The sequence below is a fragment of the Pongo abelii genome, chromosome 9, assembly GCF_028885655.2.
Source record: "Pongo abelii isolate AG06213 chromosome 9, NHGRI_mPonAbe1-v2.0_pri, whole genome shotgun sequence".
NCBI classification, from domain to species: Eukaryota; Metazoa; Chordata; class Mammalia; order Primates; family Hominidae; genus Pongo; species Pongo abelii.
In genome coordinates, this window is record NC_071994.2 from 116,420,189 (window position 1) to 116,448,090 (window position 27,902).

General features: G+C 45.2%; 1 protein-coding gene across 14 annotated transcripts in view; it reads left to right on the top strand.

Annotated features, from left to right (window-relative positions):
• Nucleotides 1–27,902, top strand: part of NCAM1 (neural cell adhesion molecule 1) — a 316,550-nt gene that overhangs the window by 278,606 nt on the left and 10,042 nt on the right. For 8 of the 14 annotated variants that reach the window (XM_054525079.2, XM_054525086.2, XM_054525081.2 and 5 more), the window contains 2 exons: nucleotides 15,760–15,884; nucleotides 19,737–19,914. In XM_054525079.2, the coding sequence (XP_054381054.1) occupies nucleotides 15,760–15,884; nucleotides 19,737–19,914 (303 nt within the window). Of the gene's footprint in view, nucleotides 1–15,759; nucleotides 15,885–19,733; nucleotides 19,915–27,902 lie in introns of all 14 variants that reach the window. The other 6 variants (XM_054525078.2, XM_054525089.2, XM_054525085.2 and 3 more) reach the window with 1 other exon arrangement.

Consider the following 27,902-nt stretch of genomic DNA (forward strand, 5'->3'; position numbering starts at 1 on the left):
CTCTTCAACATTTCTATTCTCTGGAGGAGTGAGAATAATCCTGAACATTATTTGCATGGCTCTTATGTAGCAGCCTCCAAATAACCACATTCTGTAGGAGAGTTTTTGGAAGGCAGCGGTGGTTGCAGCATCATCTGTATGATAAAGGATCATGAACTTCATACAGTAGTACACATTAGGTAGGGCAGCCATTTCTATCTCATTCATTCAGATGTTGAAATGAGTGAGGCATATAGGTTTTGCTATAAATAAAGTCATATATGGAAATATATACCTATATAGAAACACATATATAGATGTGTAACATGAAAAGCCAATGTCTATTTTCTCCTTCACTGGTTCACCTTAAACTGAGGTCCAGATTCCCTTTCCTCCTATACCTCTCGTCCTAGGGAGACAGCTGGTCCTGCTGAACTGGATATTTGTTTTCAGTCAAGATTTGAGGCTTGTGCAGCTGTTCCTGGCCCAGACTTTACCTGAACTGCAGAGTTTGGCAGGTGCACAGCCTCAAGGTTTGACGTTAGAGAGAGCCCTGCTCCTCGCTGGTGCCCTGGCCACCTGTTCACATACGGTGTTGTTCTTCCCACTTTAACTCACTTCAGCTCCTCATACTGATGCCCCAGGGTTGCTGTTTCCATTTTTTTTCATTCGATATCTGTGTGCCTCAATGATCTTTTTTCCCCACCTTCATTTTTCTTTCTTCAGCGGCATCTGCTAGCTCGTCTACCCCTGTTCCATTGTCTCCACCAGATAGTGAGTATCATTTTCTTCATCCATCTCTCTGCAGGTCACTTTCCACCAGCCACAGTTTGTTTTGCCTAATGTTATCTCCTTCACCAGGTGATAATTCAACTCAGTTGGTGGAAAGCAGCGTCGAGTTTTAGAGAAGCAGATGAGAAGAGAAACAGGCATAGGGCTTCTCAGATCCATGAGGGGCAGCCTTCCCTGAAGGAAAGGCGAGGGAAAAGCATTGCTCTGGATAGAAAACCCTGCAGGCAGCATCCCCAAAGTGGCCGCCCTGGGGCCAGCCCTGTCCTCAGGATTCTGAGTGTGCTGGATCAAAGCTCGTATTTGGAGAAGCCAAAGGAATTGACCAAGAAAAATGTCTTCTCTGCAGGGTCATAGAAAATGTGTTGGAGCGTTTTGTTTTTACCCTTCATTTTAATTGGCACAGTTGGATACAGACATTGAAATTAGATAGGGAGGCCTGTAGCTTTCACTTTATCCATAAATGCATACTTTTCTTGTAAATATTTGTGGGAAAATAAACAGTGTCTGGCAGTGTCTGGCAGATGTGCCTGGCAGTAGGCGCTTAGGCAAATCGTTTAACCCTTCACAAGTGAGCCTTGTTTTTCTCCTCTGTAAAATAGGATGAGTAGTCACCCACGTCCCGCCACCCTAAAGAAAATCACAAACATTTTCATGTTTATCAAGCTCTGCTTTACCCATCTGGGATCACTACCACCAAGCCAGCAGTAATGTCAGCTGGTCGCTCTCAGATTTCATCATCCTGGCTAAGCCTTGCTCATTTCTGATCTAATTAATGTTGCTATCCTGTCCTTTTGTGCTCCTGAATGTGCAGGAGTAGAAGGGGCTCCAGGCCTGCCACTGTTGGGAGTTTTGAACCTAGCTTTCCAGGGAGGAATAGCAAAGTAAGACCACAGCTCAGTAAGACACAGGATGTAATGCCAGCATCTGCCCAGAGTGGCAGACAGCAGCAAATGGGCAGGCAGGGTGGTGCCGCCTGGCTGGCTTTATTCTCCTTGATTTATCAGAAGCCCCTGTGGTTTGGACTCAGACTCAGGAGGTGACTCAGGAGGTCTCAGGCTCAGAAGCCCTCTGTCACCATCTGTTGACTCAGAAGCATGCCCACCACCCCATGCAGTGCTTTTCCAGGCACCGTCCTGTAGCAGACGGAGTTCAGGCTTTGGAAGTAGACAGACCTGGGTTCAAATCACAGCTCCACTTCTTCCACCTGAAGCTTCATAACCTAGGATAAGTCGCTAAGCCTCCCCAAGTCTCAGATTTCTTACCTCTAAAGTGAAGGATGGATTCCACTTACCTTTTCAGTGTTTGTAAAAATTAAAGATTAAATGTGAAGAACACAAAACATACTGCTCAGAATTTAGCAGCTGGAATTAATAGTAAGAATGAATGAGAGTTATCTCTTGCTGCATGAAAGTCATTTGTCAGCAAAATCTCTGATCATCTCTTTTAAATATGTATATTAAGAGTCTTTTAAATATGTATATTAAGGCCCAGCATGGTGGCTCAGGCCTGTAATCCCAGCACTTTGAGAGGGCCAGGCGGGTGGATTGCTTGAGGCCAGGAGTTCAAGACCAGTCTGGGCAACCTTGTCTCTACTAAAAATACAAAAATTAGCCAGGCGTGGTGGCATGTGCCTGTAATCCCAGTTACTTGGGAGGCTGAGGCAGGAGAATTGTTTGAACCCTGGAGACAGAGGTTGTAATGAGATGAGATCGCACCATTGCACTCCAGCCTGGGTGACGGAGCAAGACTCCATCTCAAAATAATAAATAAATAAACATGTTTATTTATATTGATAGAGAAGAGAGAGAATACCTCCTTCACCATCTTTATAATGATGCCTACATATGTATAATATATACTCACCCATGTATGTATACATATATAGCTATGAATTTAATTTATCTCCATTCTCTCCTTCACCTTTCTGTGCCTTTTCTGTCTGTCATGTTTCCATAGCAACCTGGCCTCTTCCTGCCCTTGCAACCACAGAACCAGCTAGTGAGTACAGGGCTGAGTTGCTCTCGGCCAGACCTCTGATCGCTTGTTGTAGAGCCAACTTCTAGATTACAGCGCTGCCTGTTGTTTTCCCTTTTATTAAAAGCAACAGTTGTGAATGCATGAAGGCTCCTAGCCTGGTGTGGTTTCCTAAGCATGCCGTCTGCTTGGCCAAGAGAGCAAACCAAGCATCAGCAAAAGAACGGTGTTGATTATTGGAAGAATACTCCGTGCATGAGGAGGCCTTTTCAAATCGACTCTCTAGTTAAAAATAGCCAAGGGTTAGGCAAACGCTGAGGACACAAAAGAACAGCATCTCCGTCCCGGCTTTCGCTTTGCTGTCCCTCCTTCTGAAATATACACGCTCATGCGCGTGTTAATTTAGCAGTAGCAAAAAGACTGAGAGCGAGGGAAGGAATAGGAGAAAATGGCTGATTGAGGAAAGGGAAAGGGTGATGCCGAGAAGGAAGGAGCCGCTGCTTCCTGACGGCATGCCCGGCTTTGTCTCCCCGTACGCAGAGCACAGGGGAAGGAGAGAGCTCCTTCCTGCTGTCTCCTTTCAGGCTCCCGCCTCAGTGCTAGAAAAATGATGGGCAGAAAAAGCCGAATGCAGGCTCCCCCTGGGTTGAGAGTCCAGATGAAAGTGCTGGAATTTATCTCTTGACAATAGAGTCAAGAGCCAGACTGTATCCTCTTTTTTCATCGTAGAAAACATTGCACAGAATCACTGCAATCACAGAATCAGTGTTCCAAGCTGGTCTTTATAATGCTCTAATGAAATAAGATGTGTGTGGAGGACTTGAATCCCCTGAAGAATCCATATGAATCCATATGAGTATGCGTGCATGTTTATAGTGTTCAAGCATCAAAGCTGTGTGGGAGTTTTAGATTTTATAATATTTCTGGTTGCACAGAAAAAAATGGCATACATCCCATCAAGCAGAACAAGAAGGCAGAAAGCAGGTATGCAAAGTGTAACTCCCAGCTCCCCGGGCCAAGCTTTACAATACATAATTGAACAGAGAAGAAAAGAGTTTCCTGGTTCTGTGTGTTGCATGAAATGGTTCTTTTTTTTCTACTGCAGAACACAGCTAAGGGTCTGCTTTCTTGGTGTTCCGTCCGTGTGTGTGCTGCGATGAATTTTAATTCCTGATGCTTTTGAGGTTTCATTTTGTCAGCAGAGCAGAGCCGGTGACAATAGGCTGTGCTCGCATGGGTTTAATTCAGATTATGAGGGTTTTTTTTTTTTTACATTTGGAAAAGGAATGCAGCTAACAGCCCCCTTTCTTATTCTACAGTGTCGCTCCTGTCCTTTTTCAGCCTGGTGCAATGTGTGTCCAGGCACAGTAGGAGAAAGCTACATAATGTATTTGTACAACTGTGTTGTATTTAAGATAGCTCACTGTAGGTTGGTCCTCTCTGTTAGTGAAACACAATCTTGGCTCCAGATTTTGCCTGAAGAAGGAATTAGGTGTCTCTCCCCTGACATGTCTTTAATTTTTAAACATCAGACATTTCTGCCCACAGGCAAAATGCTTAGTTGTGACATCCAAAGGGAAGAAAGTTTGAGTCATTTTATTTTGAACCACTTGACTACTGACCCAAATTGTAGGTCCCAGTGGATACTGAGATAAAGGAAAGATGCTCACAATTGGGCAGCAGCCTGAGTTTAGCATGAACATATTTCTCACTAGTAAAATGAAATGTAGCACATGTGAATTGCAGTGGAACTAATAGCAGAGTAGCTATCAGCATGTGAATATCCATCGATCATCAATCCATCAGTGGGGTTGAAAATAAATATCTCCCAGTTTTGCCTGTGTGTGTACCCATTTATAATTATGAGGGAATAAAGGTATTCTAAATAAAACCAAAGGAGCAGTTGCTTAGTTGTATATAATCCCTGCAAGGCCCCTTTGGTAGGAATGTGCCTAAATCTGTGTAATGCCAGACAATAAGAAAGAAGCACACATTCTGTCAGCTCACAGTGGCAAGGGAAGAGGTAGCCTGGTTAAAGCATTTCTCTCAGGTTATTTTAAACCAGCGGTGTTCTTTACACAGAAAGGTGTCTTCATCTCCCTTCTTTGCCCTTCTCCCTCAACCTCAATTGGCAATGGCCAAAACTTTCCCTGGCCTCTTAAATTTAAGGTCAGAAACCCAAAATGCCTTTTAACAAGTCAAGATCACTCAGTCACAACACAGGACCAAAAGGAATGCTTAAGAAAAGTATATTTTTTTCATTGTAAATCTCAAATTTATGTCTTATCAGTGCAACCACAAGTCTAAAGATATAACTTTAACCACAACAGGTTGGGTGCCGTGGCTCAAGCCTATAATCCGAGCACTTTGGGAGGCTGAGGTGGAAGGATCACTTGAGCCCAGCGGGGCCAACAGGGTGAAACCCCCATCTCTACAAAAAATAGAAAAATTAGCTGGGCATAGTGGCACATGCTTGTAGTCCCAGCCATTCAGGAGGCTGAGGCAGAAAGATTGCTTGAGCCCGGGAGGTCAAGGCTGGAGTGAGCTATCTTCATACCACTGCACTGCAGCCTGGGTGATGAAACGAGACCGTTTCAAAACAAACAAAAAACTTTAACCACAAATGGCCAAACATTTGCTTAATGTCAAACTCTCAGCACATTGGGCCAAAGGTACAGTTTCTGCTGTTTAGTGTCAACACAGCCATTGTCTCAACCATCAGAAGGAAACCCATTCCCTAGTCTGCACTGGCCTCTTCCTTTATATGGGTCTTGACTTTAGGGAGGCTCACTGAGGTCTCAGAAATAATATGGGTTTCTGGAGAAAGAAGTGAGGTAAGATCCTTAAAGCCACCATCTCTGGCATGCATCCACCCAGCCTCATTCAGCCTATGCTCCCCTCCTCCTTATACCATAGGAAACATGAAATAATTCTTCTTAATTTAATACAACCTTTTGTTCTTCTAGGGCACACAGTCTTCACCTTAAGACTCTCAGGACTTTTCCTTGATGACCCATATTCTGTTTCATTGCCCTTGTTTCCCAAGGATGCTGAGACATTTCTGGAATCTGTGGATAATAACTTGCTTTTTTCTTTTCCTTTAACAGTCTCCTGGATTGACTTTGACATCTGGGTCCTGACAGCAACACCTCCCCATTTCAAAACAAGTTTACATGCTCCTGATGTGGTATTAATATGTAGTGTTGCAGCCGTAGCTAATGCTTATTGGTGTTGTTAACCAAATGCTCTTTATGACTTATTATTCTTCTATTTCTGGGCAGTTTCGCTGCCCCCCCAATGTTTCCTATATATGCTGCTAATTTAATTTGATTTCTCCTTTTATTTAGTCTGTGATTTTGTTGTTGATTTTTCTCCCTGCCCATTGTTTACATCAGTTTTTAATTTTTTTGTATTTTCCATGTGACCTCCTCCACTTTCCTTTCAACCAATATCATGTGCGTGCGTATCATGTGACTTTGTCATGTGGCTTGCATGGTGCTGATGATGTCGTCCACGCTGGTGAACAGAAGGTAAAACTCTTTGTTCTGATTAGTGAAATAAATCTGGGACCACAGCCTGGCATATAGGGCACACTCATTTCTTCCTGTCTCAGATTTCCTAAGCAAAGCCATTTGAGAGATTTCCTCTTGTTCTCAATTCACATCCAGAATTCATCATTCCTTGCAAACTTGACATGACGATTTGATATCACAACAACCTTTGGTTTAGTATTTTGCTTCAAGAAATTTGGTCACACAAACTTCTCTACAGTCAACCCACATTAGCCACAGCACAGTTTGCAAACTTGAATTTTTACCAGATGGTTCATAAAAATTATTTCCCAGAAAGGTGTTTGGCAAATTAGCTTTATAGCGTTGTTATTTAACTTCATCCGGTAGTTCTAAACACCATAGTTGTTCTAAAATGAGTCACATTCCTGTGAAAATGTTTACAACCTTGAAATGCTACAGAGTGAAATGTATCAATTGCAAAGGTTGTATTTGTTCAAAACCCAGTGAGAGTGCTTCATAAAATTCATGCACATTGAGGACTTTCTGAAATAAGAGATTTAAGAATTTGGATTAGAGCAGTTTGGCTGTGATTACTGAGGTGTCACTTTTTAAGAGTGGCCCTCCCCCAGGGAGGGGGAGAAAATCAAAGCAAAAGTCACTTGGCAATTACTGTGAATGGAGATCTCCGTGTAATCAAGAAACACATGATTGACCCTTGCAGCAAAGGAAATAAAATTATAGCCTAATTAAGTGCATAACGGTGACAAAATAATTAGTTAATATTGTGACTGTCACAACCTTGTTAAAACATTTCTCGCTTACCAGAAGGAGAGAAGGAAGCCTCTGCTCACAGCTTCCCTCACTAAACTCAAACACCTATTCAGAACCTGCCCTTTGAGTCATATGCATTCAGTTTTCTCCTAACTGAAATGTTTTACTTCAAATCACACCCTGAGACATGGGCTACATGGATCACGAAAGCAAAACTAACTCCAATAACCCCCCGGTGTGCCTGTGCATGCGAGGGGTCCCTGTTTGACCTCACTTCTCTGAGAACTGATTGGGCGACATCCACACAGACAAACCGTCAACAGCTGGTCTCGCATGTCCTTTGTTCCTGGTCTGCTCTTGTGTTTCGTTCTCCTCCTGTGTGTTAGCCCTGTGTACCTTCCCTCTCGTTCACCCTCCACATTTCCCATCTCTGAGCCCCTCAGCTTTATAGGGATGTCAGCTTGGCCCCAATGTAGTCCCATTTACAGCCAGACTCCTGGACTTGCCTATGAGCCACCCTCATTTCCAAAAAGGCGATATTGGGTATGTACATTGTATGAAATAAGGTGGGAATGTCCCAGAAGCAGAACATCTGATGCAGTCCATGCCAATAAATTGGGCTTACCTTTAAAAAATCATCTGAATATGCAGGTCTTAGGGCAGAGAATATAGAGAGCTTAAGATTTTCTAAACTACAAGTCCCACCCAAAATATTGTATTTTCATGATTTCCCAAAGGTTGACCATCAGCAAGACTGGATATTTTTCAGACTTATGATGACCGTTCAGTAGCTGATGTTCTGGAAAAAGATCTGGGCCTTCACCATGAAATCTTAAATGTGAGCAGTTACTGGATGTTGAATTTGAAACCTATTCATTTCTTTTTTTAAAACAAGCTTGGTCATTTCTGTGCAATGCTATAATTCGGAACGAAACAAAGCACAATGTTAATAAGGTAGACACTAATTCACTCCTCTAAAGAGAGATCTCTTCCAGACATTTTAAGCCAGGGCAAGAAATGTTTAAAGATGTTTTCTGCAGTTGCCGTAGAAACACTCCTTAGCAGTCATCTTGGCTGTTGGTAAAAAATGTGGCCGGTACCAAAAAAAAAAAAAAAAAAAAAAAAAAAATCGCTGACAGCCTTAGAGAATTCCAAAGCTATGATTACCCCCTCCTGGAACCATGTCCTCATCCATGACAGACCCTCTCCTGCCATCTGCAAGGGGGCAAGCTGAGGACTTATTCAGGTGAGCCCCGCAAGCAGCAGGAATTGGCCTTTAACAATAAAATTTAAGGGAATGAAGAGGTCAGGGCCAATAAAATTCATGGAGGAGAGCAATAAAGCTTAGTTAAGGCCAGTTATCACCTCCTCTCCCTGGGTATTAGCAAAGATTTAAGCTGAATTGGGCCTAAATGAGAAAAGTGAAAGTAAGCTGGGGGGTGAGGGGGGAACTTTCTGCTGTCAGTGGGTTGTACACCCAACAATTGGTGACATCTGATGTTCCCTGTCCCTTGCACCCCCTCAAAAAAAGAAAACTGCCTGGGATATGCATAACCTATGCTGGATGCTCCATCTACCCTGAGTTCAGTGGGGCAGTGTTTACAGAATCCAGCAGCACTGCATGAAGTGTGGCAACTCAGAAGGAGAAGGGAGGTTATAAAAGGGATTAAGCCTTTATGGTTACTTGGCTCCTGAGCCTACAGGGCTTGGCCTGTAGAGGATTGTGACAGATAAGCTTAGACACCTGTCTCAGAAAAGAAGAAGTGAGGATGCAAACTTTGATGTCTAAGGTCATGGCATCATGTCACTGCAGGGCTTCCTCCAATGACTCCACGGAGCCGTGGCTTTGTCCACCAGCTACTGAGGACTCTGTGTAAATGGGACTCCCCACCAGCAGCATGTGTGAGATGAGAAGCCCCCTGCACCCCTCTGTCCGTGTGCTGCATGTCTGAGCATGGCTCCCTCCCCAGCCATTCATAATGATATTTTTTTTCTTTAGCTACTGACACTGACTCGTACTAGGAAACGCTGATTCTGATGAGCTAAGCTCTTTAACACCCACTCTTCCTTCTTAGATTGAAAACATCACTAACCACCCCTTCCACTCCCTCCTTTATTTTTTTACAGCTGTGTGTCTGGATTGCCACGATCTCTGGCAGGTCGACACAGACTTTTCACCAGGGTTTCTGCTCTAATTGCCTTTATCTCTAAGGATTCCCTGCACTGGAGGTTCCCAGGGTAGAGAGTCAGTGGGAAGGGGCTGAAGAAAAAGGCAGTGAGGTGTGTCAGCCCGAATCCTGTGGGCAGGGACTGTGGGCTGCTGCTGGCCTTGGAAACTGCCATTTCCCTTAGGGTCACCAGTATGAGGGCTGAAACTCCCCAGGAGCCACATTCTTCTTCATAACCAATCTGATGTCCATGAAATAGAGTTAAAGATGGGCACGAGCCCCCCTTGTGGCCTTGGAGGCAGGAGCCGAGTTAACTGTTGATGGTAGCAGTTATTTCTGTCATAACTTCCTCAGCCTGGATCAGCCCCATAACCACAAGCCATACCTTCCTGGTCATATTTTCTTCTTAGGATGATGAAACAAAGATAATTGATCAATTAATCCGTTGGTGTTTTCATGACACCCACGAGAAGGGAACTGGTATTTTTGTGGTTCAGTCTGTCAGAGCTCATTGGTTGCTGTTTAATTTGTACCTCGTGCTGCCATTTGCCGCCGCACCCCAACACGTACACTCACATTCATAATTCCTCAGGAAACTAGTGCTGGAAAGGATTTACAGACCAGATGCCTTAGTGAGTGTGGCCACGGGGAGCTCAGCATCCTTGCTCTGCAAGCTGGGAACTGGCCATGCCCACCCTCACTCATTGTGTATCCCGAGGCTCCCTGGAGCTGGGAACTAGGATGGCAAAGATTCTGGTCACTCAGGCACAAGCGAAGCCTTAAAGCTGAAGAGAAAAGGGTCCAGGGAAAAACAAAACAAAACTTTACCCCAAAAGCTTGATCCAGCAGGAACAATGCCTAAGACAAATTAATACCCACTCTTACACTGCCCGGCTGTTCTTCGGGACTGTCCGAAAGCCACTCGGCATCCCTAGAATAGCCAGGTAGGTTACCAAAAGAGGCGCCAGGGAGAGACATGAGGATCCAAGAATGTATGCAACATAGATCACGTCCGATTCTTTTGTTTGTCGTCGAGGGCTAAGAGCTTCGTTTCAGGAAAGAGAATCAGTGGTCTAATAATGCTAAATCCTGATTCCCTCAGATAATTTGCTGATCCCCTACGGACCAGCCACATTTCTAACCTCTGGATGTAATTGTAATGTTTCTGACTTGGAAAAAGTAAATAGGCTTCATATTTGAATAGCTAAGTCATACATTTTGGACTTTTCAAAAACTAAGAGTAAAAGGTATATATAACACAAGTTTCAAATTGCTTGGAAGAAATTATCAACCAAAGGAGACAGGAGTTATGATAAACAAAATGAACAGTATTTTTAAAACTAGACAGTCTTATTTGATAGGAAAAGTAAAAGATTGCAATGCAAGCCCCACATTTATCACGGGTTTATGCTGAGACACCTGAAACTTTGTGCAGATCTCTGTGAGAGAGAAAACAAAGTGGATGAGTAGAGAACACAGATGGGGGGCTTTTTGTTTTGTTTTGTTTTTTGTTTCTTTTGAGGCTGAGTCTCACTGTCACCCAGGCTGGAGTGCAGTGGTGCGATCTCTGCTCACCGCAACCTCCACCTCCCGTGCTCAAGCAATTCTCCTGCCTCAGCCTCCTGCATAGCTGGGATTACAGGCGCATGCCACCACGCCCAGCTAATTTTTTTATTTTTTTAGTAGAGATGGGGTTTCACCATGTTGGCCAGGCTGGTCTTGAACTCCTGACCTCAGGTGATCCACCCGCCTCAGTCTCCCAAAGTGCTGGGATTACAGGCATGAGCCATTGTGCCCAGCCCCAGATAGAGGCTTTCTTGAGGATACCTGTTTGGCACCCCAGCCTTTCATTCAGAAGACACAGCTAACTCTTGGTGCTCGGGCTCCTTTGAGTGAGAAATAGAATATTGTTTTCCTGCTAAAATTCACCAATGCTGTCCAAGTTCCCTGGATTTGCTATAATTTTTGTTGTGGAATTCAGATATCCAGTGGAGTTTTCTAACTCCTGGGGCTTCTGCTGATGAGAGGAAGGGCACGAAGCCGATTCAGATTTAAGGGTACAGTAGCACAGTAATTACAAACAGAGAACCTGCAATCGGCATGGCCAGAAATGTACATTTCAATTATGGTTTCTAAGGGAGAATTTCATAGGACCTGCCTATGATATATCTGACTATATGTGGCCTCTATGGTACGTTCTTTCTTTCTTGGGTTCATGATTCACATCCTGCTAGAAAATACCAGAACTGCACAATACTTTATATTTGTTATTGGCAAAGTTTCTTTTTAATGTTCCGTTGGTGTAGTCTTTACATAATACATTTTGGGGGGAACATTTGACTCATGGCTGAAGCAAAACTCCAAGGGTGTAATTAACCCCAGGGGTCTTCTGGGAGCAACCTGCCGATTGCTGCTGAATCGCAAACCAACATTTACAAATAATTACAATATTGGTTTTACTGAAATTACTCATAATGATTTCAATCAGGGCAGCCATCTCAGAACACAGTGCACATCAGGACTCTCTCAGGCATTTCTTCTGCTAATGTGCTCGATAAAGCAGTCAGCCTCCTGAATGGCAAGGTCCCTTTTCTCCCGCTACAGCCCCTCCCTCGTCAGGCATGGCTTTGTGTAGAAAGCCTAAGAAAGTTTCTCTAACCCCATTTCTAATCTTTAAGAGAATTTGCTGACAGTGAACACTGGAAGATAAGACACTTGATTAAACAATTGCTCTTTCCATATTTTCATGTACTCACAGCAAGTTACAGAGCCACCAAGTCGGTCAAAATCTCTGTGATATTAGTTGAATATGATCTTCCTGTAGAAATACTGTCATAGGCTGGGTGCAGGGGCTCACACCTGTAATCCCAGTACTTTGGGAGGCCAAGGTGAGAGGATAGCTTGAGTCTAGAAGTTCAAGACCAGCCTCAGTAACATAGTGAGACCCCATCTCTACAAAAAACTTAAAAATTAGCCGAGTGTGGTGGCATGTGCCTGTGATCCTAGCTACTCCGGAGGCTGTGGTGAGCGAATCGCTTGAGTCATGGAGATTAAGACTGCAGTGAGCTATGATTATGCCACTGCGCTTCAGCTTGGGTGACAGAGCAAGACCCTGTCTCAAAAAAAAAAAAAAAAAAAAAGTCATAGGAAGCATTATGTATTCGTCCAAGGGCCTCATCATCTTTTAAAAGAATTAATCATAACTTAGTTTTTTCATTTGGCAAACAATGGTGTCTTATTTACCTTTGAGACTTCAGTGCCTAATAGACTACCTGGGACCTAGTAGATACTCAGTACACATCTGTTGAATAAATCATAGGTAAAGCACTCTAAATAATAAACCTAAATATTATTTCATTTTATTTTTGAGACAAGGTCTCACTCTGTCACCCAGGCTGGAGTGCAGTGGCACGATCTTGGCTCACTGCAACCTCTGCCTCCCGGGTTCAAGTGATTCTCCTGCCTCAGCCTCTCGAGTAGCTGGGATTACAGGCACATGCCACCACGGCCAGCTTTTTTTTTTTTTTTTTTTTTGGTAGAGACAGAGTTTTACTATGTTGGCCAGGCTGGTCACAAACTCCTAACCTCAAGTGATCCACCCGCCTCAGCCTTCCGAAGTCCTGGGATTACAGGCGTGAGCCACCACACCCAGCCAATATTATTATTTAATATAAAATGCTCTAAATTCTAAGAGAAAATAATACACACATATCAGAGTACTATGATAGACTCAGATAAAATGATACAAATTACAGTGTTGTATGTCAAATGTGTTTTAACTATGGTATAGATTTTGATGGCTTTTCTCTGATTCAAATTACATTTTTTCTGAAGCAAATCTGAAGATAAGAGAGTACTTTCATCAGGGAAGTTGGTTTCTGCAGGATTCCCTAGAGAGATTTTTATTCTTAGGTCTTTGAAGAGACTTGGGGGTCTCTTTTCAAAGATAAAACTTTTGAGATAACTTTTTCAACATTTTAAAGCAAAAAGTTGACAACTTTCTGCCTTAGAGATTTGAAATTGTTGACCTTGGAGTGCATCTCCCTAAAATTGGCTGAAAGTCATGTATTTTGTGTTCTGTTTCCCACAACGTCATGAGAAACAGCCCAGGTGTAGTTGGTAGTCTGTGCTAGTGCAGTGGCTGTCACTGTTTCACATGACAGCAGAGCTGGAAGGAGCCCTAAAGAGCATCCAATTCAGGGCCCATATTTTGTAAATGTGGAATGAAACTTGATCGAGGCAACAGACCCCCCATGATGCAGAGTTCGGAGACAGTGTTTTGCAGGATTGATTCAGCCTTGAAAACTCACACTGCTCAATTTCAAGAGGAACTAATTAGGAACGTGCAGCCAGAGAAGCCCCAGTGTACTGATCCCTAAAAGTGGGACTTGGGAGAAGGACACAGTCCTTGATTAGTGGGCGTGTTGGAAGGGCCACTGATGCTGCCTATAAAAATCCCCTCCATGATAGGGCAGGTAGACCATTCAGCACAGAGTCAGTGTCATGATTCTAAGTGAACAAAGTTAAAATAATTTGTTCATTTGCAGTGGGTCTACGGTCATCAACCACTCCAGTTTGCCTGGAACTGAAGGGTTTCCCAGGATGTTGAACTTGCAGTGCTAAAACCTGGAATGTTCCAGGCTAACCGGGATGAGTTGGTCACCCCAATTTAATCAGAGAATACAATTTGTAAAGTTCTCCTGTGTCTCCTTCTATTTGTTCAGCATTTCTGAATCTACACAGAGCTCCTGCCTTGATCTAAAATCTATGCCACTTTGAGTCGCTTTTTAGTCCTAGATATCTATAATGATGTAGACATAACTGATGTGTTATCTAGGACTTGGGACAGTCCAAAGGAATTTGGAAAGCCTAAATACCTTGACATGTCTAAACCAAATTTCTACCTATTTTCCACTGAACAGTTGTGGCCCGGGGCTAGATAGTGGCTTTAAAACAGGACAGGTCTTTGCCTGAAGTCCATTCATCTTTTTATTCCTGTTTTTATTTGTCCTTAATTATTGATCTAAGGAAACAAATAATAAGCACAACTTTTCCTAAATATCCTCCAGACATTGTGCATCCTCCTTGTTGTAGCTTTTAATCTATCCCTGTTACTGCTACTTCTCAAACCTAAATGTGCACACAGATCATTGGAAAGATCTTGTTACAGGTCTAACCAGCGCCCAGGTGATCCGCATGCTGCTGGCCCTACGATGATAAGTAGTGGGCTCTTCCTTAGCCTTCTCTCTGGTTCCTCCTTGTATCAAAGGAAGGTGGTTCCCAGAGTAGCTGAATGAGAAGTGAGGCGTGACACTCGCTGTGCCTGTAGCTGTCTCATAAATGGCCAATGGTGTAGTTTTAGGTGCTTAGATCCAAGCCCTGGTGACAAGCCGTTTTGTGGCTCTTCTGTCACATGTCTGTGATTCTGTTTTCCAGAGAGCAAGCCAGAGTGACCCACCCAGAAGGTAACTGTTTTGTAGCCTCTCCAAGTTTTCTCTCTGAGGTTATGAAATAGATGCAGAGATAGCTCCTCACAGAAGTGCAGGATTCCCCAGTGTGTTAAATCTTAATTTTAACTTTGTATATGAGATGTCCTCTCACCTTATTACTTTCAGCATATATTAATGCAATTGTTTCTTTTAAAGTAAATTAGTGCCTTACTCACTGGAGAACCATCCTAGCCCTAGCAGTTTATCACATGCAAGTTCACCTTCTTTCTCAACCTTGGATTCACAGTGCTACAAGCTGAGTGTATACTGCAAATCAAGAAACAACTTTTTTTCTGTTGAGAAATGCTAAAGACGTTTTTCTCTCTCCTCTCACAAAGAAAAAGACCGCACTGATTGTTACTTTAACACATTAAAGTCTTGAGGATTAGCACTCACTCATTTGAGCCATTAGTGGATACTTACAAGAAACTTGCATAAGAGCCATAAGGATACTTACAAAAAACTTGCCTGGGGCAAGTTGTGCTTTATTTAATCACAACCGGAAACTTCTTATTTTTTAAATGAATCTAAGTAATAAAATGTCATTCATGAAAAGCCAGTCCCAACAATGCAGCATTATTTACTCCCACTAGAGATCAGGCCTCCTAGCCCCAGGGGTGAGTGATGTGTCCCGGCAAGAAACTGGGCTGTTTTACAAAATAATTTTATAGGTGGGAGTTTCCTACTCAAACACTTATATTTTCTCCTATTTCAGGCTGTTCCTGAAGATGTGTCAGGCTTATAAAAATTAAATATTCAGTTGTAAGACCAGCTAAAAGGAAACATAAGTACCAGTGAGACAGAAAAAAAAAAAAGCCTATTCCTAAAACGGTGAAAGGACCCTGCTCACAGGAAGGCTATTTACCAGAACATTCCCAAGAGGCACTCTCAGTTTGGGCTCAGTCTGAGGCATCTACCTGGAATTCAGTTTTATATTTACTGCTTTTTAACCATTTGAATTTCTGAGAAAGCAAGAAAAGTGTCCAGCCCCACCCTGTCACTCCATCCCATTCGGATGGGTTGGATTTTCATTCTGTGGATGAGAATTTCATGTGAATTAACTGGCTGTTTCAGGGGAACCCAGTGCACCTAAGCTCGAAGGGCAGATGGGAGAGGATGGAAACTCTATTAAAGTGAACCTGATCAAGCAGGATGACGGCGGCTCCCCCATCAGACACTATCTGGTCAGGTACCGAGCGGTGAGTGGCCTCCTTCTCAGACTTCACCAGAACCCTGCGACCCTGACACCCAGCTTGCTAGGGAAACAACAGGGGCAGCCCAGGTGGGGCAGGGGTGGGATGGGGTCTTATTCTGTGTCTGGCAGGTGGCCCATGGGTCCTGGCCATTGCTTAAAATCCCAAGATGGCCCTACAGCTGTTAGGTCATGTTCACACTGGGTCCATTTGGAAACCTCTTAGATGACTGTGGTGGTGACAAACCCACACCATGGTTGATTTTTCTGTGTCTTGAACTTTTCTACAAAGTTATTTTGCCATTATCTAGTACTTCTTGTAAATGCCATACTAATATATAAGAATCACTACCTTGGATAACGTGTGTATTGTAGGCCAGGCACCTGCACTGTCACTGTGATCACATGCATTTTCTCTGCACAAGAACCCTGTGCAGTAGGTCTTACCATTATCCCCTCTTTACAGATGAAGTAAGTGGATGTACAGCAGTCAATAACTGCCAGAGCTCACGCAGCTGGGTGAGGCAGTTTGAATCCAAGCCTGACTGACAGACTGGGCTCTCCCCACTGCCCGAGGCTGCCTGAGGTCCTCAAACAATGCCAGTTCCCTCACCAGCCCTTCACCTGGCCACCTGAGCTGTCCTAATCCTGCTAACAGCAAATTGGCTCTAAGCCATCTTCTCCTGGTTTGCTCACCACCCACTTAAGATTCCCCTCATTCCACCTTTTATCGCAACCCCCACACTGAAAATCACCCTTTCCATTTTGGTTTTAGAATGACACTTGGTCATCTTCAACTATAACCAATGGCTGAGAGATTTAGAGGCCACATCTGAGCACTGAGAATAACCTCTTGCTGGGGTTTCATAGTAGAGAAAAGAATGAACCAGGGAGCAATCTCCTTTCTTCACATAGCCCCAAAGAAGACTTTTTCCGGGAAGCTGAGTTACTTCCTCTCTGCCTTGTGATCAGCTCCTGTGGAAGTGATAGGTCTTTAACTAGCTAGCCTTCTGGAGAGTCGGTTCAGCACAGAGCCCTGCAGGCACACTTCTCAGCTGCAGAGGCCTTGTTCCCACTTAATTTGTAAGCAGGTGTGAGCTGAAATAGTAGGAAAGGCCTGTGGCTGCCCTGAGGCCCAGTCCAGAGATCCCAGTGAATAAGAGGTCCCCATGGCTTCCTCACTGGCAAGTAGGGTGCAAGGATTGGGCAGGTGGCCCCCAATATACCCCTGGAAGCAGAGATGTGGTAGGCTGGGATGCCCTTCCAATGGTTATCCTGATATGGCCCCGTGGACAGAACATAGGTTTTAGAGCCAGACAGACATGGCATCCAATTCTAGCTGTACTACTTATTCTGGAAGAATAGGTCACCTAATCTTTCAGAACTTCAATTTCTCCATCTGTAAAATGGGGATAAAATAGCATATTGAGTTGTTATAAAGATGCATTATAATATATGCAAAGAACCTGAAATGTCCCTGACACTTGGAAACCTTTATAAATGGTCACTATGGTTACTGCTAAGAGGCAGGCTCAGGCTGGAACCATCTCCCATATGACATCTCCAACCACGTCGGATGTCAGTTCATCTGAGGAGCCACTGTGGCTGCAGCAGGCAGCTCTGCATTAGAAAGACACAGCTGGGCACAACACTGAAATATGTTAGATTTCAACAACCTTAAACACCCTCTCTCACTTCAAAACCTCATTCATGTTTGCTAAATATTATAATTTTATATTATGGATAAGTATAATATAATATTTTCTCTAGATTCTGGTTGTCTCTTGCATAATTATGTTTACCAAGGAAGACAGAGAAATGAAGAGGAAAGGTACCTGAATTGCTTTGTTTTAAATGAAAATGGGGCCACATAGTGATATATACACATCCTAGCTTACAGCATAGCCAGACTGGTTAGACTCTAAGGAAACTAGAATTCCCCTTCCAGCACTGCTGACATTTGCCCATACAGCATGAGCACTGTCACATTCCTAAAGGCATCTCTTTGGCTAGTGCAAACCCTTTTGCCTGGGAGGACTGCTTTGCTGTAAGATAACTCCTCATCCAGCCTTAGCCATGGGCCTACAACAGTTACTAGACCACTGTCCAGGTGACAGTGCTATTGTGTTCTGCCCTTCCAAGGAGCAGCCTGTCATGCAATAAACATCTATCAAGACTTCTTGTGTGCCCAGCAGATACCCCAGGGCATCTGCCTTGTGAAAAGGCCAAAGATTGCAAAGAGATGGGTTGTGCAATGGTGAAACCATCTGAAGACTTCTCAGGCCTTCCAAGTCTTCTTCCACAACTGTTTGGTGAGGGAGGTGGTTACCTAATTATCGTTCTTTGTGGGCCCTTTGAGCAGCCCACTGTTGGACTTGACAGCAGAACTTAGTCCCGAGGTACCTCCATCTATTTGCTGCAGTTGTAGAGACCAGGCCATACTGCATGGAATAGAAAAACCTTATTCAGTCCAATAGATGTTTGTTGAGCTCCCTACTGTAGAAAGGAAAGATCATGAGAGGAGGAGAAGACAAAGAGAGATTGATTGATGGGAACAAATACAGTTTGATAGAAGAAATACGGCCAAGTGTTTGATAGATCAGTAGGGTGACTGTAGTTCACAGTTACCTATTGTATATTTCAAACTAGCTAGAAGAAAATAACTCAAATGTTTCTAGCCTAAAGAAAGACAAATATTTAAGGCGATGGATATTTCAATTACACTGACTTGATCTTTACAAATTAAGTGAATGTATTAAATTATCACATGTACCCTGAAAATATGTATAGCTATTTTGTATCGGTTAAAACTGTTATTTTCAAGAACACAATTAAGAAAGAAAAAAAAAAAAAAGGAAAGATCATAGTTTTGGGCCCAAACGAACTTAGCTCCAGCCCTGACTGCAGGTGTGATGTTACGTTAGTCACCTTACTTCTCTCTCATTTCCCCATCATTGGGTTTAGTAAGAGCCTGACAAAACCCCACAGGCATGTTGTAGGAATACAACAAGAAAATGTGTGTAAAGCTTTTGTTGTGCCTAGCTCTTAGTAAGGGCTCAACAAAAATAGTTTTCATTTTTAACGAAACTGGAATCTACACAGTATTCACACATCAGGAAGGTGAGTCACCCACCTTAACTTAAGCAGCATCCTGAAATATGACAAGAAACATACTTGTTTTATTACTCTTCTAGGACATCCTTATGCATATGTCCCAGCACCAGAGTGTAGCCTGGGAGACAGGGGTGGTGCTTGAGTCTCTGCATGCCCTGAAGGTGATGGGACCTTGACGGGGTTGGCCCAGTGCCACACTGGCATCTGCTGCTGCTTGTGTTTGCCAGCATGCAAGGTTGACCTCCTGACCTGTGCAATTTTTCAGGCTGGTAAAGAATAAAGTCCATGTCCCATCATTGCTTTTTTTTTTTTTTTTTTTTCAGACAGAGTCTTGCTCTGTCACCCAGGCTGGAGTGCAGTGGCATTATCTCGGCTCACTGCAACCTCCACCTCCTGGGTTCAAGCCATTCTCTTGCCTCAGCCTCCAGAGTAGCTGGGATTACAGGTGTGTGGTACCACGCCCAGCTAATTTTTGTATTTTTAGTAGAGATGGGATTTCACTATGGTGGCCAGGCTGGTCTCGAACTCCTGACCTCAAGTGATCCACCCGCCTCGGCCTCCCAAGGTGGCTGGGATTATAGGCGTGAGCCACCATGCCCACCCCCATCATTGCTTCTTATTTTCATGATTTCGTGCCAAAAGTTATTGAGTCCCGTAAGTTTTGCCTATTGTCTGGTCTTAACAGTACTTTTATCTAAAGCTTTTTTTGGTCTCTTGTATCCTTCTTGCCGGTTTCTCCCAGAAGCTCTCCTCCGAGTGGAAACCAGAGATCAGGCTCCCGTCTGGCAGTGACCACGTCATGCTGAAGTCCCTCGACTGGAATGCTGAGTATGAGGTCTACGTGGTGGCTGAGAACCAGCAAGGAAAATCCAAGGCAGCTCATTTTGTGTTCAGGACCTCGGCCCAGCCCACAGCCATCCCAGGTATGGCTGCCTCTGCTTTCTGTTTGTTTCCGCTTTGAATTAATGCACAAGTGCTGCACCTCCTAATGCGCCTGAACAACCCTGACAACTTGCTTGCTTACAGCCATCCTCATGATTGGTTGCCCATGCAAAGCTTAGTTTTGCCTTGTACCTATCTGTGCAGTGGGGTGAGATGTACTGGACCCCCAGGAAGGCTTGGCCAAGCATCCTGGAGAAAAGGTCCTGTCCCATTTGGCCTTGAAGGACTGATGCCAATCAGTCCATTGGACCCCTCAGATGGGAAATGCCCCAGCTCCAGCCTAGCCTTGGAAGTTGGTTGAGTAAGGATCCTTTTTTGAGACCTTATCTGCCATCTGCCACATCATACTTGGACCACATAACTGTTTCTAAGCACTTTCTAGCTGATGCTTGCTTTATCAGCACAGCCATGGTCCAAAACTCTTCTCTGTGGTGACCCTGAGAGCAGGAAGAGATGATGCCCATTTACTTACAAACCCTATCTACCAAAGGCCTCTCAATGGAAACAGATTAAATCGAACCACTTGTAATAGAACAAGTGGAGAAAATGGATGCTGGAAAGCACCATCAGTGAAAGCAATCCGGTCTGCTAGAGACTGATGGCAGCAGTTCTCCTAGGAGATGCAGATCTGTCTCCAGGGATCCAAGACCTAAGCTTGCCACTGATGGCTGGTCTCCTTTTTGGTCAAATCCCTCAGAGAAGAAGGAGCTCTTCAACTGATCACTCTGCTTTTCCAGACCAGCCAAATGCCAACCACAGGCAGGAGAGGTTGGCATAGAACATACAGCTGCAGCCTGTTGGGGGCCCCATATACTCTGCCATGTTCAAGGGTGGTGGGGAGACGGCCTTGGGCGGCCCCCCTCACACCTGCCCTGCTCTTGGCTCGGTGGTCATGATTCCTCCTCCCAGGAGGAGACAGGCCAGAGGGCTGTGGGCTGCCTATGATGCAGGGATGTATGTGCAAAAATGGGCTAGGAGAGCAGCAACAAAATGGGATCAGTGTGTGGTTCCCAGTGGTTGTTTGTACATGGATGTGTGTGTCTGGGAGACGTGTGCTGGACCTCCAGTGAGTTGGCAGGTGAGTTTTAAACTGTAGATCAGAAGCATCAATTGGTACCTCCTGCATTGACAGGGAGGCTCCCCAGTGCTTGCTGGGGTGGGTGTTTCTCCACAGTCGCTGGTCAGATGGTCGGTGCAGAAGGCAAGGCACATGGGCAAGGCTGCAGGAAATGTCCTCATTATACCTTAACAGGATGTTCAAATGGAGGTTCTGCTTGCTTTTCCTCTGCCCCTTCTTTCTCTCCATTCTTTGGTCCTTTCCTTTACAATCGACAGCTTGGAGTGAATGTCCAGATCTGTCCGGCCTTCATGGGACACTTAGGAGGTGAGATCAGGTGAGGCTTGGGTAGGCCCTTTGCAGCAAGACAGATTCCTTATGACAATTGCTCCCTGGGGTGAGACTCACTGGGTAGGCTGTTTGGACCTGCTGTGTTCACATGCTGGGTACTCCTAGCAGCACTGGCTTCTGTGGTTTTTGTGTCAGAGACCGAAATTCTGGGTAGACCTTGTCCTCCAGAGTTGTGCCTGCTGGAGACGTCGGAGTCCTTCTTGTGAATCGCCCAGGTGCCCACTTAAGCCAGAGAGGGCTGGGGGATTGCTCACCTCACCGGTGATGGCCCTGTGGCTCTCCTGCACAGGTCTGAGAAGGTGGTGGCTGTGTTCTTGGTTAGACTTTCCTGGCCATTGAATTGGGATCCGAGAATAAAACCTCTCTGAATTACAAGTTGGACATTTGTGGTTGAATTCTGTGGTCAGCAAGCAGGGTAGAAGGTGAAGAGGGGTACAGAACGAGACTTCCTTTAACAGCACTGTGGTGTGGGACTTGTGCCATAGGGAGAAAAGCCTGCTTCATCTCTGACAAGGCCATCCCCAATCCCTATGCACGGTGTGCTGACTCATAGCGCAGCGATCCAATGCATCTCCACCACTATGGGTAAAACACGCTAGACACTAGAAGACGATACACTTGCTGGCTGTATCTAAGAGGCTTCACCTTAGTGAAAGGTAACACTCTCCTAATCAAACTCTTGTATTTTAGCGTGGAGGCTTCTGTTCTCTCACTTTAATTTCATTTGCTCGCTGATCCCTAGCCCCCAAATTAACCCTGCTGTGCTGCTTCTGGCATTGCTGAGCTTCTGAACTGGCCTTATGGTATTGATACTGCACTGAACCCTCTCTAACCTTTGTCAATTTAATTTACTAAGTTGAATTAACCTTTGATTCTGTGTTTTCTATAGTTGACCTAATTTTTTTCTTTTTATCTATTTTTTTCTCTGTTTCTGTCTCTACCTTCCCTTTCCTTCTCTCCCCTTCCCCTTCCTGTGTCTGTCGTCACACTTGTCACCTTGGACGTCACTGGGACATCCCCACTGCCACATTTGTTTTTAAACAACCACATTATCTCTGGGGACCCATTGCTTGACACCTGCAGCAACCTTGGGAGGCAATTCTGCATCCTACACCTTTGTCTCATTGCTTTTCTCTGCAGTGACTCTTCTTTTGCTCTGTTAGGAACTTGAACACAAAAATTAAATTTGCTTAAAAGCCCAGTTCCTATGAAAAAGATCAGTGCCCCCTTTGGAAGAACCTGGCAGGACCACCATGGCCACAGCTGCTGAGCAACCATTCTGTGTGGAAGAGAAGGTTTTGCGATTGGAAAAAGCTTTACCTCCAGACATGTCACCACTCACAGATACTTTTGTGCCACTTCATAAGGAGTTTGCCTCCTTTTTAATGGCAGTAAAAAGAATTTGAGAGCTTTCTTTAAATGCTATTTTTTAAAAACCATCATGCTAGGTTTACAGAGAAGTTTCCGCATATCTGCTACTTGTTGCATTTTGTGTTCAAACCTAAATATGATGTAGCAGAGGAAGAATTCTAAGTACCTTCTAAAGCTTGTGTCAGATTGTTAAAATCACCACGCATTCCCCTCGTTCTAACTCTGTGCTCCTTGTCCTCCCTTCAATAAGTAATTGGCTTTGCTTGCAATTAAGCATTTAAGTGCCCATGTTAAGAGAGCCAGACCGCACTGATTCACATGAGCGTTTTGCTGACATGATGGGCAACTTAAGTCACCCCTGTTGCCCATGCACTGGAAAAAAGTTGAATTTGTTGGATATTTTCTGGGGCTGATGAACATTCTGGGATGTGCTTTCAGTCCTCGTATTACAGCCAGCACCTTACACTGTCTCTGTGAACGGGGCCAAGCCATGATGTGCCAACAAGGGTCAGCTTTGAAAGGTGTTTGTCTCCCAATCGGGGTGACTCCCCTGCTGCCTGGCAGCATGTCGCAGATCAGCACAGAGTGGGGCTGTGGTTCAGCAGTGACCCACAGAATGGCTTTGAGCATCAGTCTACAGGACAGGTCGGAAGCATCCACTGTCAACCAGGCATTAGTCCCCTACCTGGCCTGTGTGTGCTCAGTAGAGAAGAAGGAGAGGGACAGGCCACTCCCAGACTGCCCAGCCCAGGAGGGTTAATAAATTGGGGCCGAGTCTACCTGTCAGTGCTTCCTGAATGCCCCAGCCTCTGTATTGGTGGGTTGGTTCAGTGACATTTTCTAAACTCTCCTGAAAATCCAGCTGCTCCTCCCTGCTGCTTGGGAGTTCACCCAGGAGAGGAAATGAGTGTGTTTTGTTAAGGTCCCTCTTGGAGACTCAGGGCTGAATCCTGCTTGGTAATATCAGTGTGTGTGCTTGGGGATGGACCTTCTACTGAATAAAAACTCCCTCCCTCCCCCCATTGTGGTCACATATCATTCTACATATCTCATCTCTGAGCATCTCCACGGAAGCTTGGTTTTTGTTCTTTTTGGTTTCTTTATGTATTTTTTTCTGTTGTTATTATTTTTTAATGTTCAAAGACTAGCCTTTCCCTTTGGGATTCCAAATGATCCCATGCTGTGGTCTGAGGGGCAAAGCCACCTATGTTGGCGCTCGCCATTAATCCCCAGCGCTCAGTTTAGAGGCTCACGTGCAGACATCAGAGGCTCCATGCTGCGTAGTAGCTCAGGCAGGGTAGTGCCTCTCACCCTAGCCACAAAACTCTCCCCGCTGGAGTCCCAGATGGCGCTTCACACCAGGGCAGTGGAGGTAGGCATGGTTTTTGGGCACAGGGCAGAGCATAAGGATCACAGGTCAGTGTGGGAGAGCTACTGGCTCTTAGGATCACCTTGGGCAGAAGTCACACAGCTTCACCCTAGGAGGGCCCAGCTTGGGAGTCTGCCTCCCCCTGATCCCAGGACCACCCACAGGAGAGGGGCAGTGTCCATCTTTCTGAAGGGACCCCTTGGAGATCTCGTCCTAAGTGTGGAGAGGACTGACGTGGCCCTGTCATCTCAACACATCCCAGGGTCAGGCAGGCCTCAGCTGAAACAATGTCAGGGTCCTCAAGGGTCCCATTTAGACAGACCCATGGCTTGTAACAGTGCGCTCCTCAGGAGGCAGCACTAGCGCATACCCACTCCCCGCGGACACTGAGTTACTGGGGACGGCTGCAGCCCCAGCCCCGCCAGGAGTCCTGGAGACAGCAGCCCTCAGAGATCCTGCAGGAGTGAGTGCACCCGACCTTGCTCAGCCACACCCCACTCCCCTGCGCCCTGTAGTTGTGCTGCCCATGCTCCACACACCATGGGGCCCCTTTGCTCATTTTTGGACTATTTATACAGCAGGTTTGGATCATGTTTTTCTACTAATAAGAATGCTAACATTGTTGTGTAGATAATCAGTGAGGCCTTTATGAAGTTTACACCTTTGCATTATTAAAGGAAATAACAGTTCATGTGAACTCACCAGCGTGGCTTGATTTTATTTGATAGTTGTGTCTGACAAAGCATCAAAGACCCTTTCCCTCCACCTCACATGTACCTGGATAGACTATTACCTGGAGAAATAGTAGCCTGGTGAATGGAATACTTTTTCTTCCTAACGGGGAGCAATCTCTTTTTCCCAGGGATCCTAAGAGCTGTTAAGAGGCATTGCTGCCTTGGAGTCCCCAGCGGGCAATGGGAGGGGAAAATGCCTTTGCAGAACTGGGGAGGTGGTCACTATGGGGATGGGGCCACACTCTGAGCCACCAGATGCACAGCTCTGTGGCAAGGTCACCTGATGACACAGCAGCCCTTATACTCTCCCTAACAGAGGCTGCACAGTGTGAGCTTGTGGAGAGGGAATCTGAGAGAAGATTCTCTTTGCAAACTGTATTCTATTCATAATCATACTTAACTCAGACACATCCTGCAAGCCCCTGAGACCAGCCATCTGTTTAGCTGATTCGAAGGAGCAAGCAGACATGGAAGGGGCTGATGAGTGAACCAGAACCCCAGCTCAACAGTTCCAAGAGTCTGACCATCTTCTGGGAGTCTTGGGGGTGAAAAGGGCATTTCTGCTGCACCAGGGTCTCATGGCACAAGGACTCAGGCCCATCTGGACATTTGTAAAATGTGAGGCCCGTGTTCCTATATTAAGACATACAAAAATAGGCATCTGTGGGTCTCATTCTTGGAGCAAGCCAGTTCCCTCTTTAGTGCCAACCCCTCCCAAGCCAGGAATCACAGAAGATGGACAGCTCCACCTTCATAATCTCCCTGTCCTGGGCAGCTCTGACCTCGAGGTTATGGGGAAACTCTTCCCCAGAAGCCTTCTTTGCATCCAAGTTGCATGGGTGAGTTAGTCAAGGGAGGGCCGAGGGAAGACCATAGCAAAGACAGACCCCTGGAGGTTTATATTTTTCCTTTTATGAAATATTACACAAGAGGCAGGAGATGGCCTTTGTTCTTCTAGTTATCTTGGACTAAACAATTCTGTGATAGCCACTGAGAGGGAATGGGTGTTGGCTTTTGCCTTCAATACCCTGCTGCCCATTTCACAGCCTGTCCCTTCTTCATAGCCTCTTTTTTGTAAAAGCCACAAACATTCTCTTCCTAGCTTAAAGAGCATCTCACCTGCTTGAGGAGTTTAGACTCAGTGGTGGCAGACAGTGTGGTCGCTTTTCCTTTGGGGCATACTCTTTGCTTTCTCTTGATCCACTCAATACCTTAGGTCAGGTTTGTTTTCAGGGTCACTGGGTGAGACAGCACAGTGCACCCTGGGGTGGCAAATCATCGGATCACCTGTTCCTCTTTGTGATGCAGGGGAGGGCAAACCTAGGAGCGTGGTCCTCATAAGAATCACCTGGGCTGCTTGTTTAACTCCTGATTCCTGAGCCTCACGCCCAGTGATTCAGATCCCATAGAATTGGGAGCCCCAGATTCTGAATTTTTAACAAACACCCTAGGAATTCTGCTACACGTGGAGATACATTGAGTTTAAAGGTGTTTTTCATGTAAAAATAAAATCACAAAGATCAATGATTAAAGATGGGACCTACCGAGCATTTTAGTCTTCCAGGAAAAAGTCTTTCTCAGTCCACGCTCTGGAGACTGGCATTAGGGAACCTGTACCGTGTGCCAGGCAGTGTAGAATGTATGACTTGGAATGACAGGCTCTTGTGGTTGAAGAGATACTCTCCACCCATGCTCTTGCCCGGTGCGGGAGCCTCATCCACAGCCTTACAGCATCCCTGCCAAGGGGTCTTCTGGCCTCTGTTCGAGTGCCTTCAGCATCAAGGAACTCACCTCTCAAAGCAGCCCACACTATGTTGGATTAGCCCTGTTTATTAGTCCTTCCTCAGATGGAGCTAAAATCGGCCACCACCATAATTTCCACACGTTGGTGCCATATACAGTAAGACTACTTCTTCCTTCTGGTTATAACGCCTTTAAATATTTGGAAATAGTGTTCTCATCTCCAGACTTAACACTCATCCATTTGTGCAACAAGTATTCTTTGAACATTTTTTGTGAATCAGGATTGTCCTAGATGCTGGGGAGATACAAGAGAGACAGGCAGGGTACCTGCTGGGATGTCCTAGGGGGAATGGCTAGATCATAAGCATGTAAATGAACAGAAAGTGGCAGAGAGTAGTAAGAAGAGAATCAAACAGGCTAGCAGCGTGGTAGGTATTGGCTGGAGGTGCCACACTAGATAAGAGATCAGATAAGGCTTCTCTGAGAAGGTGACACTGGGACTGAGGCCTGCAGGACAACAGAGAGCCACCCCGGAGGGAGTGTTCCAGGCACAGAATCAACAAGGCCCTAAAGCGGGATGAGCTGGGTGTGTTCAGCAGGCAGAAGGGAGGCTGCCGGTTCATGCCATGAGGCCCAACAGAGGAGTGGGCAGAGTCTGCAGCAGATGGTGGGCCTTTTAGGCCGGCAGAAAGACTTTGAATTTTATATTCAAATGAAAGGGGAGGCCGCTGCCCTACTTGTTTATGCCACAGTTCAGAAGCCTTTTCCCTGCCTGGCCCTCCCCTGGATGTGCGCAGTGCCAGTGCCGCCCTCCAGCTGGGTCTGATGAGCACAGAGCAGTTGTCCCAGCTGCTGTCCTCTCAAGCACATAGAGCAGCTTTGCAGGAGTTTATTTTTCCTCTTTAGAGATATGATTAGTTTCACAAAATCATATTTACACATAAACCTCAGAAGATATAATTAGTGCCATTGAGTCCAAAAATCCAGACATATTCCCCACTGTCATCAAAAAAATACTTTCAGCTCTTTCTTCAGGGAGTAGGCACTTCACACCTATCGGGTACTGATGTCCGGAGGCTGCAGTGGCCTGGAGCCCTGTGTCATGGAATGGAGAGAAAACCCAAGGCTAAAGTTTCTTCCCTGTTCGGGGAAACAGCTTTGGGATCCTGAAGACCAAGAAGGCCTGTGTCTCCTTTGCTCTTTGGGTGGAATGTGTGAGGACTCTGGGGAAGTGGATGGTTTTGTTCTTATGAGACTAACCAGAAATACCTCTGCATTCGTGGCTGCTAAGAAAATGACCCATTCTAGCTGACAGCTAAGGCCAGTGGCCAGCTTCCTTCTGCC